The following is an 18,975-nucleotide window of genomic DNA, read 5'->3' as shown; positions in this document are numbered from 1 at the left end:
TAACATTATAATTCGGTTGCACAGTTTAAGAGGCATCACGGAGGCCAGGTCCCCACAGTACGGGAGATTAGAGAGTGCTCTCTTGGATTGAAACTGTTGGCACAAGCAATAGATAAGAGGTCTAACTACAGCGAATATAGGTGTAAATTCACATGAAGATATGTGCCAGGTCAGTGTTGGTATTTTTATAACTGGCAAACCAGAGATACAGCCAAGTTAACGAAATACAGGAAAGCCTTGGATTGTGGGTAACTTGTTCTGTGAGTGTTCTGCAAGACGAGCAAACATTTTGAAAAATTTTTAACTTGATAGACAAGTGATGTCTTGCAATACAAGTAGTACGGGACGCCGAACGTCACATGATCACAAGGGAGCCAGTGGTTCTTGAGATCCGCTTTGATATCCGAGTGCTTTGGATTGTAAGCACGTTTTCCGAACAAATTATGCTTGCAAACCAAGGTTTTACTATAATCTTGACAGTAGTCAGCTTGTTTTTCTTAGTAATGATGCAAGAGGATTTTTTAAATATACCCATTAATCGCGTCCTTGATTTGGTAGATATTTGTCAAATCCAAGGCTTGTGCTGCTGGGCACAGCTTTAGATGTTGAACATACCGCAGTCACCAAACCTGCCCAGTTCTTTCTGTCACATTCCAGTGGGGAGAGATGGACAATGAGGAAGATAAAGGGCTACAGTAGCTGGCGTGTCAGATGGCAGGAAGTGCTGTGGGGAAAAATCAAGCCGGGGAAGTGGGCGGGGAGGGGAGGGCGGATCTGTCAGGAGGAGAGGCAGTAAGTCCACAAAGATCAGACATCAGTCAGAAGGAGTGACAGCCTGACCTTCACCGAGCATTTGCTCCCCTACTCAGGCTGTTACCTGAGTCTCTGTAAGAAGAAAAAAGCAGCCCTGAAAAGGCATCTAAAGCTCCCCAGCTGAAAATAGCGTCTTCTGGCTATTATTGTTTCTGGCTGCCAGAACACTGGATCCTAAACTGGTGGGTTCGGTCTGATATATTACATTTGGTGTTTTGCCCTCACACGGGTAGGCCCTCCTCATCCCCCACGCCCCTGGAGACAGACTGAGTCACGGGTTCTGTTCAGGGAGATTTGTTAGTGAAGGACGAAGAAGCTATCCCAAAGGAAAAGATCCTCCGTTTTTAAGATTGTCTGTGGCCTGAGCCCATACAATCTCACGAAAGTGAAGCTTTGTTTTAGTTTAAACTATTTCTTGTAAACGGAATTAAAAAAAATTTTTTTTAGTGCTTATTTATTTATTTTGAGAGAGAGCTAGAGAGCCAGTAGAGGAGGGGCTGAGAGAGAGGGAGCGAGAGGGAGAGAGAGAACCCCAAGCAGGCTCTGCAATGTCAGCTCATTGATCCCGTGAATCATGAGATCATGACCTGAGGCAAAATTAAGAGTCGGACTCTTAACTGACTGAGCCACCCAGGTGCCCCAAACTGAATTTTAAAATATATATTATTTTGTCACTAAAGTCAGTATGTGTCTATGATAAAAATTCACACGCCAGGGAAAGATATGACAGGCAAAGTCAAAGTCATCAGACGCCTCCTATCCCAGCTCCCACCTTTGACATGCTTTGAGCATATTTTTCTATGTCCTCTCAGAAATTTTTATCCGTATTTTTAAAATATCATAAACTTCAATTTGACACATTGTTATACTTAATGTATCTTGAAGTCTTTCCAATCAGAACCTCTAAATTTACCTCATTTTTTAAAAATGCTGTATATTTTGTCCTTGTGTGAATTCGTTAAGCCCCTCTCTTAACAATGCATATTTAGGTGATTTTCATTACCAGTCTCCAGTAAGATCCCATAACATACTTTGGTGAGATAATTTGGTGAACATATCTGAAAGATAAATTCTTAGAAGAAGAAGGGGCATCTGGGTGGCTCAGTTGGTGAAGGGTCTGACTCTTGATTTCAGCTCAGGTCCTGATCTCAGGGTCATGGGATCGAGTCCCACACTGGATTCGGTGCTGAGTGTGGAGTCTCCTTGGGATTCTCTCTCTCCCCGTCTTTATGCCCCTCCCCCACTTGCACATGCATGCACACGCACACTCTCTCTCACACACAAAATAAATAAATAAGCTTTAAAAAAAAAAGAAGTGGAACTGATAAGTCAAAACCTATATGCATTTTAAATAGATGTTCCCAAATTATCCCGTAAAATGTCAATTTACGCTTCTATCAACAGCATGTGAAAGTGGTTTGAACTAACTTCTAATTTTACTGTTAATTTGGAAGACAACCCCAAATGATTGTGTTCTCACAGGAGACCTGAAGGCAGGGTTCTGGAGCCACACTTGGGCTGTTGGCACAGAATGTTTTCCATGGGCCTGTTTTCCAAGCTGAGAGACAGTGCTTCTCCTGTTTTACGTGTAAATCGCATTCACATCTTGATTATTTTTTTTTTTTAATTTTTTTTCAACGTTTTTTATTTATTTTTGGGACAGAGAGAGACAGAGCATGAACGGGGGAGGGGCAGAGAGAGAGGGAGACACAGAATCGGAAACAGGCTCCAGGCTCCGAGCCATCAGCCCAGAGCCCGACGCGGGGCTCGAACTCACGGACCGCGAGATCGTGACCTGGCTGATGTTGGACGCTTAACCGACTGCGCCACCCAGGCGCCCCCACATCTTGATTATTGTTTCTCGGGATGATCAAGTGTTCCGGAGAGGCTCCTCACCAATGCCACGTTTTCCTTCCAGTTGTGGAATGTTGAGAATCTGTTTCCATTTTCAGGCCACGTTTACCTTCTTGAGAGAGCCAGGGTTCCTTCTGAAGGAATACTTTGCTGCCTTTTTTTTTTTTTTTTTTAACATTTAATCTTGAGCCTGTCTGATTATGTGATCAAACAAGAGTTTGCACAGTTTTTCTTTGGAGGAAAAAGCTACATGTGAGGCTAGAACATCCCCTCTGCCACCCACCTCATGTCTCCTGGGGTAAGAAGAGGGGGTTTGGCAGAAACCTGAAAGGGTGCCACTTCCTGGGCACCAGTGACAAGGTGTCCACATAGATGGCTTTCTTTGAACAAGGCCACGGGCTGTAGGAGAGGTTTTTTCCATCTGCTTTATTCCCTATGCCTTGCAGTTAGTAGGTGCTCAGGAAATATTGACTGACTGAATAGATAACTCTGTACAGCCATTTCCAGCCAATAATCTATATCCTCATTTAAAAAAAAAAAAAAAAGATCCATAGAACACTCCATGTTTTTCAAACAAGAAAATTCCATTTGCTTTACCTTACCCACAGTGGGAGAAGAGCCAGACCCAAAAGCTAAGAATTTGGAGCTCGGTGGGGTATTCCCCTCCCCGTGACTCTGCCCTCCAAGCCACATTTGCTCTGGCCGGCTGCTGTCAGAAAGCAGAGCCGTGCACTAAGGGAGCCAAACAGCCTCATTCACACAGCTCAAAACTGGACTGACCACTTCCTCCATAAGCTTACCTCTCATTTTGGCCATGGAGAACAATGAAAGTGCCTATTAAAAGCCAGCAAAAAGAGAGGACTCTATAATAAAGAAAACGTCACAGTGCTACATTTGAACTTCTGGCCTGCGTTTCTGCCTGGGCTGTTTATCCTGACCATTGAAATCCTGATTTCTTCTCTGCTTTCTAAATATAATGGCAGCAAACTAGTATACTTTCTCCTCGGTCTTTTTAAGATCCCACCCAGTGTACCATATGCGATGTGTAGTTTCCCCACCAGAAATGCTTTTTCCCTTCTCTGAAACACACACTGAAGAGAGACAGAGGTGTTCTGCTGTATGATGGGCTCCAGGCTTTATATGCAGAATTGGCAATTGGAAGAAAAACTTAGGAACTGGGGTTTGGAGCTCTCTGGCCCTATTAGCACGAAAAGTCATTTAAAAACCTACCAATGATGTAACTACGATGGAGGCAAACTTCCCAGAAAAGTATTTTCCATTCTCACCCTTTTTTACACTCTTAATTGTAAGCCAGAATTTGGAAACAGGGTGATCTAACACCAGCATAAAACCAGGATATATTTGAATTCTTCTCACTGCTGTTGAATCTAAGTCCTGAGAATATGGGCTGTTGGCCAGAGTTTTTCAGCATTTTCTTTAGGCACATTTTTCTGAACCAGTGGTTTGCCTGTGGATTTTACAACTATTTTAGGTGTCAAGACATATTTTTTCCCTCTTCTTTCTGGCTCTTCTTCTAAATGCAGAGTGTGGCGGCTGCTACAAATACAGTTGACCCTGGGAAAAACAGAGGGGTTGGGTCACCAGCCCCCTCCGCACAGGCAACAATCCACGGTTTTAGTAGCTTCTATTAGAAACGTAACTGATGGGGCGCCTGGGTGGCTCAGTCGGTTAAGCGTCCGACTTCGGCTCAGGTGGTGATCTCGCGGTCCGTGAGTTTGAGCCCCGCGTTCGGCTCTGTGCTGACAGCTCAGAGCCGCATGTTTCAGATTCTGTGTCTCCCTCTCTCTGACCCTCCCCCATTCGTGCTCTGTCTCTCTCTCTCTCAAAAATAAATAAAGGTTAAAAAAAAAATTAAAGAAACGTAACTGCTAATAGTTGACCAGAAGCCTGATAACATAGGCTGATTTTGTACTCTGTGTGTATTATATACTGCGTTCTTACCACAAGGTGAGCTAGAGAAAAGAAAATCATAAGGAAGATTTATTTCTTATGTTCCTCCAGCCATGTTTCGGAGGAAGTGCTCCATGTAAGAGTAAAGAAAACGGTAGAATCAGAGTGGGGCTTTAGGGGTGCCCTCTGGTCCCATAGAAAGGAGGTACCTCTTGTCCCATGGTGGAGAAATCATAGTTTCATTGACAAGGGCCACACGTTGACCCCTTTCAGGGTAGCCCTAAGAATGTGACGGGCTGAGCTGTTACGTGATCCTGAGGTGCCCAGAGGCTATCAGAGTGAAGTATGGTCTCCTCACCAGCTGTGGTTCCGAATTGAAAGAAACATTTTAAGAAACTAAGTTAAAAAGGACGCCTCAGGTCGGAAGGAGGTGTGCCCGTTACAGAACTAGGCATTTTTTTTTTTTTTTTTTTACCTCAGAATCACAATATGTGTACATAAGGCCCAATTATATGCGTAAAGTGCACATTTGAGGTGAGCCTCACTTCCCTGGGTGAGGTTTGGGTAACTGTAGCCCTTCCTGCTGGGGACGGGTGGGGTGGGGGAGCCCTCTCAGGCCCTGCTGTCCTCTAATTAGGACGGGCTTTGTGCAGTGATTGTTGGGTGACCAAACACACAGCAACTAAGAAATAAAGAAGGAACCACACTCCACCTAATACCCAGAACTCCTTGCCAGATTTACCTATAGATCTGATCAAAGCCGCTGACTAACGCAGTTCCCACAGGAAAGCAAGAGAACACCCATTGGATAAAGGAGAAAATCACTTCCTTCCAACTGCCTGAACACACACACAAGTTATTTTTGGTGTGAGAGCAGAACCTCCTGATTCCCTCTGGTGATCTAGGGAATAAGAAGTGTTACAGATTTTTTTTTTTTTTTTTTTTTTTTAATTTCTGCTACCCTTATAGGTTGGAAAGTTAACCAGGGGCAGCTGAGGGAGCTAGAGCGAGAGAAGCAGGAGAGCTATCTGCCTAGAGGTATTTTTATTTGAGGGGCAGCTTTGAGACAAAATGCCTGCTGGAAGAAGTTGAAAATGGAGAGAGTAGCTGAAATTGTAGACTATTCATGCTGGAAGGGACCTTCACTGGTACGATCTGGTCAATTTTTAAATGAGGAAACTCAGCCCGGTGAGGGCAACAGCTAGTTAGGGGTTCATCCCGCTGTCCACCCATAGGTCACAGGTAGAGGCAGAAAAGGACATGTTGCAGGCGTCATGGAGAGCCATACAGGGAAGGCAAACCAATAAGAATGGGGAAGTAAGCGCAAGGCTTAAAGAGGCGACTAGCCAAAAAACTGATTTGTCAGAAACTACCCGGGGACTGGGGACTGGAAGGAGTCCTCACTGTAGGCAGGCTGTCCCTGTCACTGGAGGCACTGATTAAAGCATTGACCAGAATGGTGCCTGGGTGGCTCAGTCACCTGAGTGTCCAACTCTTGTTTCGGCTCAGCTCATGATCTCACATTTTATGAGTTCAAGCCCTGCATCGGGCTCTGTGCTGACAGGAGCCTTCTCTCTCTCTCTGCCCCTCCCCTGCGTGTTCTCTCTCTCTCTCTCTCTCTCTCTCTCTCTCTCTCTCTCTCTCTCATGCAATAAATAAATAAAGTTAGAAATAGAAGGAGCATTGACCAGAGACTGATCACACTCCCCTGCCTCCCCTCGTCTTCTCGTCTTCCATCTTCTGCCTGTTGATAACAAATGGAGAATCAGATTGATGGTCGCAGACTTTTGCCGTCCAAAATGCAGAAAGGTCGGGAAATGGACCTGTTTCCACTCAGTCACCCTCTTGCTCATCCCCTGGGAACTTGGTGGCTGAGGCTTAGTGTCCTTTGAGAGCCCCGTATACAAGGGGTCTTATTCCTCCATTTTGCAGTCCAGCAGCTGGTCACCGGTGCTCCCCGTTCTCTCAGCCTCTGCTAAAGGGAGGATGGAGACGAAGTGACTGTGCAGCCCTAGCCTTCATCCGCCCCCCCTGCTGACTGCACCCTTGGGAGCAGAAAAGCCTCTTGGGGAGAATGGGGGGGAACCCATAGACCCCAGGAATCCAGAACCTGCTGCGATCAGGGTCTCCCGTCCTCCGGCTGGCTGGCTCTCACCGGTCCCCTTTCAGACCGTGAGGGGAAAATACACGGGTGTGTAAAGTTGCCTGGCCCGACTGTGCCGCTGCTGCTTGGTTTATAATCAGTCTGGCCTGGAAGGGTATAAATCCCTCATTCAGCCTTGCTGGCAGGCGCCCCGCCCGTCATTAGCAATGCAGGGGTGAGGTGGGAGGGAAAACTTAACTGCGGATCTTGGAAAACCACTGGGAAGCAAGAGAGCTTACCTCCTGCAGATGTGGGAGCGTGAGCAGCATTGTGCTTTCTCCCGGGTCCCATGAGAGCGATAGCGGAGCCAGGGGAGGGAGGTGTCGGTGTGGGGCCCGACCGCCTTGCCGTGTACTAGACAGGAGGCCCCTGCGGTCACTCACGGACACTGCTCTCATCAGTGAGGCTGGGCCTGGATGTCAGTGGGCAAGGTGAGCCCTGATGACGTGGTCTGTCACCTTGCTCGCGAGAGGGAGCCTCCTCCCTAGGGGATACCCCAAAGTAAGGAGACCCCGTATTGATCTGTGGGGCTTGGTGCCCGTGTTTGTTCCTTGGGGGTCCATTCTGGAAGTCCGCACTTTGGTTGGAGAAAGCAGAGGGCAACTCTGTGTGGGCAAAGAAAATCGTTCACTATTCAGGAGCCGCGCCAGAAAGATCGTGTGCATCAACACAAAACTAACACTTTGCTTTCCTTTGGGGCCTTTTGCTCTTTGTCTGGGACCTATGTGTTTGTTGTAGCTCTTGCGTTCCAGTCATGCTGCTGAGGTGGGGAGAGGCACAGAGGGACACTGCATGCCCTGCTCTTAGGATGACATAGCTCGATGAACTCAGTGAGCAGCAGGTGTCATTAGTGCCTAGGTCCTCAAATGTCAGACCCGTAGTTCTCTCACATTTTAACCCTTGGGATACTAGGATGCATTTTAGGACCTGTGAAGACAGTTAACGCTCCTGTTATTTCCCTAGAAGCTTTTATCAAAATAGTGGTGACATCCTCCAGTCAGTTCTCAGAATGAAAGAAATGAGTTCTATTTCAGTTCGCTGTTTTCTGTCCCCAGGGGCCATGCCTTCTTCCCTGAATATTTTTACCCAAACTCTTGTTTCATTGGTTTGAAACCTCCATTTCATACGTTGATACAAAGAGTGAAGTCCAGTCATTGCCCTGTCTAGACTGGCCCTCAGCTCGCCGTCTATGACATTTCTGAATGTCCCCATGTTCTGTGCAGTTTGGGGTGGGGGGCTGAAGCCATCCCCGTCCCTCACCCCCATCAGGTTCAGCATTCACGTGCCCCACTCTGGGAACTGGCGTCTAGGAAAGACTTGCTTTCCCTTAAGATCTGTTTCTTCATTTATAAAATCACATACCAGCCCCCCAAGGCAACCAGGGTGTTTTTATTGTTTTTATTGTGGGTCAGTTGTACTCTCTATAAACCTGACTTTTAAAAAATCCATTCAAAATACGTGTTCAAGTTTGTTGTTGCAGGCATTGTTTGCAAAATATTGGAAACAAGCTAAGTGTCCATCAGGAGGGGACTGGTTAAATAAATCCTGATACTTGCACATGATTGCTATTAAAAAGAATTAGATAGATCTGCACATCTGATGTAAAATATCTCCTTTGTGTAAACGTGTGCATGTGCATTTGTCTGGGTTGTTTGGCAAATCTTCAGAAGGATCCCTGGAAATTGCCAGCGTGGCTTCCTCTGATGAGGGGGACTGGGTGCTAAGGTAAGAGGCTGACTTCAAAGGCGCCGGATACCTTTTTTGCATTTTGAATTGTGTTCATTGTGCATATGTCATCTCTTAGAAATAAACAACAAGTAAAATCAATTTCTGTGACCGCAGGGCCCTGGAACTGAGTGGCATAGGCCTCTTAGCCTGATGGTTGCTGTTTCTCAATTTCAGGCCCTTCCTCTGAGCCAGCGCACTCCCCCACCAGCAGCGGGAAGAAACTCTTTGCTCCTGTTCCATTTCCTTTGGGCTCCACTGAGGATGTGTCCCCCAGCGGCCCCCTACAGCCCCCGCCTCTCCCCCAGAAGAAGTTAGTGAGCCGAGCGGCCTCTTCGCCCGATGGCTTCTTCTGGACCCAAGGCTCCCCCAAGCCAAGAACAGCAAGTCCCAAGCTGAACCTCAGCCACTCGGAAACCAACGTCTGTATCCACGAAGAGTCCCACTTCAGCTACTCCTCGAGCCCCGGGAGCCGCCACCATCATATCTTCTCTTCTGAGCCCCTGGAGAAAACTTTCAAAGGCAACGGCCACTGGGTGCCGGCACCAGGGCTGGCGGGCGGCCAGAGCGGCTTCGGGAGCCCCAGCCTCCAGTGCAAAGGGGTCCCCTCGGCCTCCCAGCTGAGCGTGTCCAGCCAGGCCTCCACCGGCAGCACCCAGCTGCAGCTCCACAGCCTCCTGGGCAGCATCAGCAGCAAGGAGGGCACCTATGCCAAGTTGGGGGGCCTCTATGCCCAGTCCCTGGTCCGCCTCGCAGCCAAGTGTGAGGACCTCTTCATGGGCGGCCAGAAAAAGGAGCTGCACTTCAACGAGAATAACTGGTCACTCTTCAAACTGACCTGTAACAGGCCCTGTTGTGACTCGGGGGACGCCATCTATTATTGCGCCACCTGCTCCGAGGACCCTGGCAGCACCTACGCGGTGAAAGTAGGTACCGCCCCGCCCCCTTGCTGTGAAACTAGGTACTGCCCCGCCCCCTGCTGTGAAAGTAGGTATCGCCCCGCCTCCTACTGTGAACGTAGGTATCGCCCCGCCCCCTGCTGTGAAAGTAGGAACCGCCCCGCCCCCTGCTGTGAAGGTAGGTATTGCCCCGTCTCCTGCTGTGAACGTAGGTGTCGCCCCACCCCCTGCTCCTAGTCTGCAGTGCAACCAGCTGGTCCTGGTTGTGGCAGGACAGCCTTTGGAGCAAGTCCTTTCACCTGTCCGGGCTTCAGGCGCAGGCTTGGTGCCTGAGTTTACTGTGAGCACCCGTGCTCACCGATTTCACCCTCAGCCTGGCCCGGGACATAAGCTTCCTTATGGAGCTTATGATCCAGTCAGAGGGACGGACAATGAAGATACTGTTCTTCAAATGCTAGACAGCTGGAGAGGGAGGTGGACCTAGGCGTGATCTTGAACACAGAGTAACTGCATCGATGAAGCATTCAGTATGCAACAAGACTCTCGGGTGCGTTAACTACATGACCTCACATCCTCACAGGGCAGCTAGGTTTTACAGGTGGGGAATCTGAGGCGCAAAATGATTGAGCTGCCCACAGCTGGCGGTGGCGGGTGGCTGCGATGGATCAGAATGCTGCTTTGGCTTGCCTGCTACACCTCTGCTACCATCCTGTCCCTTAAGGGAAATGGAGTTCAGGGAAGTGAAGTGACTAGTTCAAGTAACACAGCTCTTTAATTTTTGCCACCAGCTCGGGGCCGTTGCTCCCATCCCCCACCGCTCTCTCAAGGTGCAGCTCCCTGCAAGCTGGTCGAGCCGTCTGCACCCACATTCCGTTCCTTCCATGTGGCCGTTTTTCTCATCTTTTGGTGTCCCCTGAATACCTGGCGGTCCTGTAGCTCTTCTATAAATGCAAGCTTTTGCGGGTAGTGAGGAGGGGAACAATGAGCTCTTTTTTTTTTTTTTTTTTTTTTGCCATCACCTGTCCCAAGATCTTTTATTTCCAGTCAGAAAAAAATGCAAATACTGATCTAACATGAAATGGCCTGGGGAGGCAGGGTGGCTTCCTGCTTACCAGTGGAGTTTTTAAAAATATTATGATAATTAGGGACGCCTGGGTGACTCAGTCGGTTAAGCATCCGACTTCAGCTCAGGTCATGATCTCATGGTTTGTGAGTTCGGGCCCCGCATCGGGCTCTGCGCTGACGGCTCAGAGCCTGGAGCCTGCTTCGGGTTCTGTGTCTCCCTCTCTCTCTCTCTGCCCCTCCCCCACTCGCACTCTGTCTCTCTGTCTCTCAAAAATAAATAAAAATTAAAAAAAAAGTTTTTAATATTATGACTATTAACCAAGGAAAATTGCAATGAATTTTGTACTTTGAGATTTTTCTTTTAACAACTTGGTGATAGCACCATAAAAAATAGATTAGTAACCCCTGATTTATAGGTTCAGGGGGCCATATATAATTATTTGATGCCTTACGATGAAAAAACTGGGGGTGAAGACGCCAGTATGGCTATAAGAATACAATCAATTATCCAGAATCAAGGTCCCAAAAGACTAGGAGGGGTTGTGGCTAAGATGGCAAGCACCAGATGGAAGAAAATACAAACATGCTGAACTGAGAGTCTGTCGATTTCTTGAACTTCACTGTCTCTATCAAAACCCATCTTAGTAAGTGATCCTGCTCTGCCACTCCCCAAGCACAGTGAAAAACAAAAAAGAAACAATCCCAGTGTTCCCCTTCCTGTTCGGATGGTGCTGTATCCATCCAGTAGAGGGAAAGTGAGTGCACTCTCCAGTGAGCTGAACTTGAGAAGCCAGGCTTTCTGGTCTTCTTTGTTGGCCCAGATCCAGGGTGTGGACCCAAACAATGAAAGGAATGGAAATGTGAGCTCCTGGAAGCCTGAGGGCTGGAGGTGTCTTACAGGAGGTTCTTTGCTTTTGCTAGCCCCAGGGAACCTGAGGAGGTAATCAGTGAGCCAGCCTTCCCTTGCCCTCCCTGAGGTCAAGGGCATCAGCCACTGTCACCTGGCTCCTGGGGCTGGAACTGGGTTCATTCAGTGCCTCTCCATTTTGAGGAAGGAAGGACCTGGTGGAAGCAGCTTGCTCCCTCCTGCCTTGGGGTGGAAAGTGATGTCATCCTGCTCTGGGAACTAAGGAGCTAGGTGGCCACTGATCAGAACCTTGGGGTAAAGGGTTCTGGTTTTCACATATATTTTTTAGTTTATTTATTTATTTTGAGAGAGAGAGAGAGAGTGACAGAGCACACACGAGAGACAGAGAGCAGGGGAGGGGCAGAGGGAGAGACAGTTCTCTGCTGTCAGCACAGAGCCCAATGCGGGGCTCGAACTCTCAAACCGTGAGACCATGACCTGAGCCCAAACCAAGAGTGGATACCTAACTGACTGAGCCACCCAGGCGCCCGTGGTTTTTATATTTTTAAGTGATTGTCATGTGCAGCTTGGATCTAGGACCTCCTGGAACAGTGAAGAATTAGCCACATTCTCTGAAGAACAATGCAGAAAATCTGGCTTTCCTGGCAGAGGTTAAAAACAAGCATTGTTCCTCATTTCATTAGAAATGTAAGCTATGAGGAAGTGGGGACACGAGGCCCCAGCCCTCTAAGGAAGAGAGTCCCGGGTGTCCTATTTGACTCTGCCGGAGACATGGCAGCCCAAGGACCATCTCTGTAACATATGAAAAGGAAATCTGGAGAACAGCATCCAGTGTTCAGAATCTGGGGAACAACAATACCGATTCGCAAGTGTGCCTGGCCCCGGTAATTGTGGGGCGGGGGCTCTCGGAACATCGTTTCCCACGTGCAGCTGTTGTACTTCATTAGCGCTGCAGTCTAGACGGAATACAGTCATCTGGAATCCGAGGGACGGAGCGGTCTCCCCGCCCACGCCACCGCTCCGGCGCTGAGCTCATGTCATCTGTGCCTGGTAAGCGCGAGCCTTGCTCGCAAGTCCCCATTAACAAAAGCAGGCTCGCACCTGCTCGCACTAAATGCCGGGCCCTCCGTTTATGGGCTCGGAGCCCTGCAGCAGCCAGGAGATTAAAGCCAGCTCTTGTAGCCCTGCTCCGTGACTATGTGGTGGGGGGGAAAAATCATCAGCTGTGTGTGAGTTTTAGAAACTGCTTTATTCCTCGGTCAACTAGGACTCCAGTTCAGTAATTAGGGACTTGTGTTAAGCCAGCTGGGCCTTCTTTATTTAAAGAACGTGACTTAGCCCAGATTTTTAACCACGAACGAGGCTGTGGCTCCAAAGTTGAAAGTGAGACTTGGCTCAGCAAAACGTTTGAAATTTGAGCTGAACCAAAGGTTTGTGTGGTCTTGCACCAGATCCCAAGCTCAGACTCCCTGAAAATGAAATGGAGGGGGTGAGGGTGGAGAAGCCTCCCTGTCCTCCCCACTTCCTCTACCCGCACCCACCATCCTGCACTGTGAAACGACCGCAGGGGGCACTCCCACCTTTGCACTATACTGACTCTCAGATCGGGGGCAGGGGGGTCCTGATAGAGGACTAGCTCGCCGATTTTAAAATGCATCCAGCCCTGTCCCCATTTATTCTGCTCCTTCATTTACATCTCTGTGCAAACTGTCAGTGGTATTTGCTGGGCCTAGGCCTTTGACACCCTTGAGAAAAGGAATCCTTGGAAACCCTTCCCAGGCCCTGGACAGCTGCAGCCCCCAGGTTTGTACAGTAACTGGCAAGCCAGCTCTGGATTGCCTCACCACATGGCTACAGCCAGACCAGCAGAGCGGTCACCATAGCAACCTTCTCCAGCTCACTGTGGGCTAGTCACTGTGTTGAGAGCCACACCTGTGTTGTGTCCCTGGCTGCTCACAGTGGCCCTGGGAGAAAGGACCTATCGCTGCCCGGACTGCAGAGGAGAAAATAGACTGAGATAAATAAGGTGGATCCTTGCTATTTGTGGATTCTGTATTTTTGAATTCACTTGTTAACATTCGTTTGTAACCCCAAATCATAATTTGTGGCCCTTTTGTGGTCCCTGGAAATGCACAGAGTAGGGGGAGACTTGGGTCACCAGACATGCGAATTCCCAGCCAAGGTAGAACAAGGCAAGGCTCTGGCTTCTTGTTTCGGTTCTCCCCTGTCAACAGGTGTCCTTTTTGTGGTCTCTTCGTTGTCTCATTCTTCACATTTTTGTGCCTTGTGTTGATGATTTCACTGTTGGAAATGACCGAGCTGAGCGCTGAAGTCCTGCCTAGTGGTCGTGAGCACAAGAAGGCTGTCATGTGCCTTTGGGGGAGTGTTAGGTGAGCTTCGTTTAGGCGTGAGTTCCAGTGCCATCTGCGGGAGTTCTGTGTTCATGAATCCACAGTATCTACTAATAAGGCGTCTTTAAACAGAAACACACACAAAGCGAGGTTGTGTGTTGGCCAGTTGGTAAAAATTGTTACGAACAGACGCTTGCAAGAACTTCGCCCTATATTTCCCCTAGGAGCAGTGGTTCAGTATTCGCTCATTCCGTGTTTGTGGCTACTTAACAGAACTACTGCAAATAACAAGAATCGATTGTAACTTGCCAGGGTTTGCCGAGTTCGTATTTAAGCCAGGGTCTTTTTCACTTCCAAGCCCATACTTTTGACTCCTGGAGACTTCTCCCTTGTACAGTCTCGGGCAAATAATTTAACCCCTCGAAGCCTCTGTTTCCTCTTCTGTAGAAGCATCTACCTCATCCTGTGTCATCGGGTTGTCTGAGATTTAATGAGACACTGTGTGAAAAATGATTAGTAGGCAGTGCCTCACACGTGCAAGAGTTTGGTAGGTGCGTGTTGTGGTGGAGAAGCTCTCACGGGGAAGGGAGTGACCCCGACCTCAGCAATGCGTGGCCCACATAGCCACAGAGGGCACAGAGCAGACAGTGCCATAAACAGTGGCTGGCATCTATACGCGAGACTACATTTTGAAGGCTACACATTCCCTTTCATTTAATAGTGTTTCAGAAGACTGCCATGTAAAAAACAAATACAGTCGGGTGGGCTACAGTGGGGAGTCCACAACAATGCCCTTTAGATGCGTGTTCCAGAATCATTTTTGTTAGTGTATTAGGAAGCAATGTCTGGGGGAAAATGCACTTACGTTTTTCTTCTGTTTTACCTCTGTAATGGAGAGATTACTAATGTGTTGCCTCCCTTCACCCCCTAATTATCATTTTAAAAGTTTCCTCAGAGGCTGGACTCTCTTATTTCAGGTTTCAGGCTGAGAAGAAGGTTTGTATAGCTGCAATCTAAATAAATGCCTGTGAAAAGATGCTTGCAGCGGAACTCCTGAAAACGTCACCTGTTAGCAATGTGGTGCTTTGTAAATGCTGCTGTAATCACTCGCGTGTGGCACCGCGGCAGCCTGAAGGGTTATTTTGGATTGCTCGAGGGATGATATGTTCTAGGCAGATGCGAGGTGCCTTTCTTTGCAGGATTACTACACCGATCCTCACCTTCCTATAACGCATGGCTGAGGATGCACTGTATCCTTTTGAGAGGGGAGACCACAGCCCATCTTCTGTCCCTTTCCTTGTAATTACGGGGAAAATGAGGCCTGACAGAGGGCTATTACGTCTGGCTTGAGCAGCTGCGTGGCAGCCAGAAGAGGATTACCACGGCTAAAGATCCTCAGTGGCTGGTGCTGTCTTAATACAAGATGTTGAAGAGGCCGGAGAGCGATGGTCGTGGGGATTCCCCAGAGGAGCTCCAACTCACCTGCTTGTTTATTCCTACAATAATAGGGTGTTCAGAGGGTGCTGTGGGTTGGCATCCCTCACCCTGGAGAGCCCTCTGTGCCAGCAACCAACATTGCACCTTTACCTGGATCTGGAAACTAGGGCAGTCTCAGGGAGTTTGGCCACAGCCTAGAAGGACCCGCTTCTGTCCCTGGGATTCCCCAAGAAGGGAGCAAAGCGCCCTAGCGGCCAAACACGTCCGCGGTCAGGTGGCCGCTGTAGGGCGCAAGGAATGCGGATTAAGGTTGACTGCCTGTGTAAACGCTTGTCTGGTTTCCTGAGAATTTCTCTAGCACACACTAGGGGCAGACAGATGTGTTCCTACTGATAGGGTGCCACGTTGTCCTGCGGGAGCCCCACTTCTGCTGGATCATGTTGTCATGTTATGTTTAACTCTTAAAGAAATTGCCAAACTGTGTTCCAAAGTGATGGCACCATTTTATACGCCACCAGCAATGTAGGAGGGCTCCCATTTCTCTGCATCCTCATGGACACTTGTTACTGTTTGTCATTCTTGTTATAGACATTCGAGTGGGAGTCAAGCGATACCTCACTGTGGCTTTGATTTGCATCTCCCCAGTGACTACTTTAAAAAAAAAAAAATTTAGTTTTGAGAGAAAGAAAGCACAAGCAGGGGAGGGGCAGAGAGTGGGGGGGGTACAGAGGATCTGAGGCGGGCTCTGTGCTGAGAGCAGCGAGCCCGACTCGGGGCTCGAACTCACAAACTGTTGGATCATGACCAGAGCCGAAGTCGGACGCTCAACTGAATGAGCCACCCAGGCACCCCTCCCCAGTGACTACTGTGCTTGTGGCCATTTACGTATTTCTTTGGTAAAATTCCTATTAATATAGTTTGTCCACTTTTGATTGGGTAGTTTATCATTCTCTTACTGCGTTGTAAGAGTTTTTTGTTAAATTTTACTTAAAAATTATTCATCAGATAGGTGTTTTATAAATATTTTCTCCAGCCTATGACTTGTCTTTACCTTTTCTTAATGGTATCTTAGGAATTTTGATAATTACCGACTTTTTTTTCCCCTTATGGACCATGCTTTTGGTGCTTTTGGAAATCTTTGCCCAGCCCAAAGTCTCAAACAGTCTGTCCTGGGTTTTCTTCTAAAACGTATATTCGGGGCTCTTACACCTAAGCGTGATTCACGTTGAGGCAATTTGTGTGTCTGGTGTAAGGGTTTACTTCTCCTTTTTGCAAGCGGCTATCCGCAATGTCCCAACACCGTTTGTTGAGGATGATGGATTCCACCGTTGACCTGACTTTGCCTTTCGCCCGCAGATCTGCAAGACCCCTGAGCCCAAAGCAGCCCCTTACTGCAGCCCTTCTGTGCCCGTGCACTTCAACATCCAGCAGGACTGCGGCCACTTTGTTGCCTCGGTGCCCTCCAGCATGCTCACCTCTCCTGACGCACCCAAGGACCCTCAGCCTGCACCCCCGTCACACCCGCCTGCCCAGGAGCAGGACTGCGTGGTGGTCATCACCCCCGAGGTGCCCCACCAGACGGCCTCTGACTTTGTGCGGGACTCCGCCTCCAGCCATCAGTCCGAGCCTGAGGTTTACGAGCGGCGCGTGTGCTTCCTGCTCCTGCAGCTTTGCAACGGGCTGGAGCATCTGAAGGAGCACGGGATCATCCACCGGGACCTGTGCCTGGAGAACCTGCTGCTGGTGCACTGCTCCCCCCAGGCCTCCCCCGGCGCCTCCCCCGCCGCCCCATCCCCTTCCCCGGCTGGGGCTCCCGCAGCGTGCCCCTCTGCCTCTCTCGCGGCCGCCGCCCCCGCCCCCTCCCCCGCCTGCCAGGGGGTGCCCAGTGAGAAGTACCTGCCGCGGCTCATCATCAGCAACTTCCTGAAGGCCAAGCAGAAGCCAGGCGGCACCACCAACCTGCAGCAGAAGAAGAGCCAGGCCCGGCTGGCCCCCGAGATCGTGTCTGCCTCGCAGTACCGCAAGTTCGATGAGTTCCAGACGGGCATCCTCATTTATGAGCTGCTCCACCAGCCCAACCCGTTCGAGGTGCGGGCGCGGCTGCGGGAACAGGACTACCGGCAGGAGGACCTGCCCCCGCTGCCCGCGCTGTCCCTCTACTCGCCCGGCCTGCAGCAGCTCGCGCACCTGCTGCTGGAGGCCGACCCCATCAAGCGCATCCGCATCGGCGAGGCCAAGCGGGTGCTGCAGTGCCTGCTGTGGGGGCCGCGGCGGGAGCTGGTGGAGCAGCCGGGCACGTCGGAGGAGGTGCTGTGCGGCACGCTGCACAACTGGATCGACATGAAGCGCGCCCTGATGATGATGAAGTTTGCCGAGCGGGCGGCGGACCGCAGGCGCGGGGTGGAGCTGGAGGACTGGCTGTGCTGCCAGTATCTGGCGGCGGCTGAGCCGGGGGCGCTCCTCCAGTCCCTGAAGCTCCTGCAGCTTCTGTGAGCGCGGCCCCCCAGCCCCGCCCTTCAGCCGCCCGCTCCCCTGCCCGCGCCTCCCCCCCCCCCCACCCCAACCCGCCCCTTGCACCCTGCCTGGCCTTGGGAACATCTGTCTCCCTTGGGAAATGGTACAAACGACTGTCATACTTGGATGTAATATATATATAAAATATCTAAATAAGAAAGACTGCGGCTGTCATTGCCCACGCCGTCCCCCCGCCCCCCCGTCCTCCTCAAGTCCTCCAGGTTTCTTCCTGCAGTCGGTACACTCCTGGCCCCGCGCCCCGGCCTGGGGACAGTTCTGCGGATGCAGTGAAGTCTGGACTCCGACTTCGCTACGTCACCATGGGATCACTTTACCCCTTTGTCAAATGGCTGTTAAAAAAAATCCAGCAGACCTTCACTCAATATTTTTTGGTTTTAAAGTTTATTTTGAAAGAGAGAGCATGAGCGGGGGAGGGGCAGAGAGGAAGAGAGAGAGAGAGAGAGAGAGAGAGAGAGAGAGAGAGAGAGAGAATCTCAAGCAGACTCCACTCTGTGAACACAGAGCAGATGTGGGGCTTAAACTCAGGAACTGTGAGACCATGACCTGAGGGGAAACCAAGAGTCGAGGCTTTGCCGACCTAGCCACCCAGGTACCCCAACAGACCTTCATTTTTAAAAAAATGGGGGTTGAGCTCTTTTATCCCCAAGTGTTCACATGTGTTAATATGTTTGGTGGTTAAATTGAATATAAGCCTCTGAGCAGTAGCTCCAAGACCACTTGAGGTGTCCTTGACCTTACTGCTGGTGAGCTAGAGCAGCGAGCCACTAGGCCCCGGGGCCTGTGGGCATCACTTAACCTCCCCACGCAGCAGTGTCTTAGAATCCGGACTCTGGGGCGCCTGGGTGGCGCAGTCGGTTGAGCGTCCGACTTCAGCCAGGTCACGATCTCGCGGTCCGTGAGTTCGAGCCCCGCGTCGGGCTCTGGGCTGATGGCTCAGAGCCTGGAGCCTGCTTCCGATTCTGTATCTCCCTCTCTCTCTGCGCCTCCCCCGTTCATGCTCTGTCTCTCTCTGTCCCAAAAATAAATAAACGTTGAAAAAAAAAATTTTTTTTTAAAAATTAAAAAAAAAAAAAAAAAAAAAAAAAATCCGGACTCAACTCCGAGTCCAGCAGAGGTTCAGAATTCAACCCCACTGCTCCAAATCCATTTCCAGGTGGCTAAAGCTGGCTGCCATTTGTGTCCGTCAGAGGCCTGGCTGAAATGGAATCCACCCCAGATGGTTCAGACGAAGAAACTGTAAGGGTCCCACTTAGGGGTGGTGGAAAGGGTCAAGAGAAAACAGGAGGGACGATGAGGCAAAAGCAGGAGCTGAGGTGCGCGAACTAACCATCCACCTTCCATTTCCCACCTGCCATCCCCAGGCCGAGCCCACGG

At 49.8% G+C, this 18,975-nt stretch overlaps 1 protein-coding gene across 3 annotated transcripts in view; it reads left to right on the top strand.

The window, feature by feature from the left end:
- Positions 1–17,740, top strand: part of PRAG1 (PEAK1 related, kinase-activating pseudokinase 1) — a 51,645-nt gene extending 33,905 nt beyond the window's left edge. For all 3 annotated transcript variants that reach the window (XM_030312254.1, XM_030312255.1, XM_030312257.1), the window contains 2 exons: positions 8,624–9,372; positions 16,423–17,740. In XM_030312254.1, coding sequence (XP_030168114.1) covers positions 8,624–9,372; positions 16,423–17,559 — 1,886 coding nt within the window. In that variant the 3' untranslated portion in view covers positions 17,560–17,740. The remainder of the gene's footprint in view (positions 1–8,623; positions 9,373–16,422) is intronic.
- Positions 17,741–18,975: the final 1,235 nt, after the last annotated feature.

Source organism: Lynx canadensis, chromosome B1, assembly GCF_007474595.2.
Source record: "Lynx canadensis isolate LIC74 chromosome B1, mLynCan4.pri.v2, whole genome shotgun sequence".
NCBI classification, from domain to species: domain Eukaryota; kingdom Metazoa; phylum Chordata; class Mammalia; order Carnivora; family Felidae; genus Lynx; species Lynx canadensis.
The sequence above is the reverse complement of the archived record's forward strand: the minus strand, read 5'-3'. Positions and strand labels throughout refer to the sequence as shown.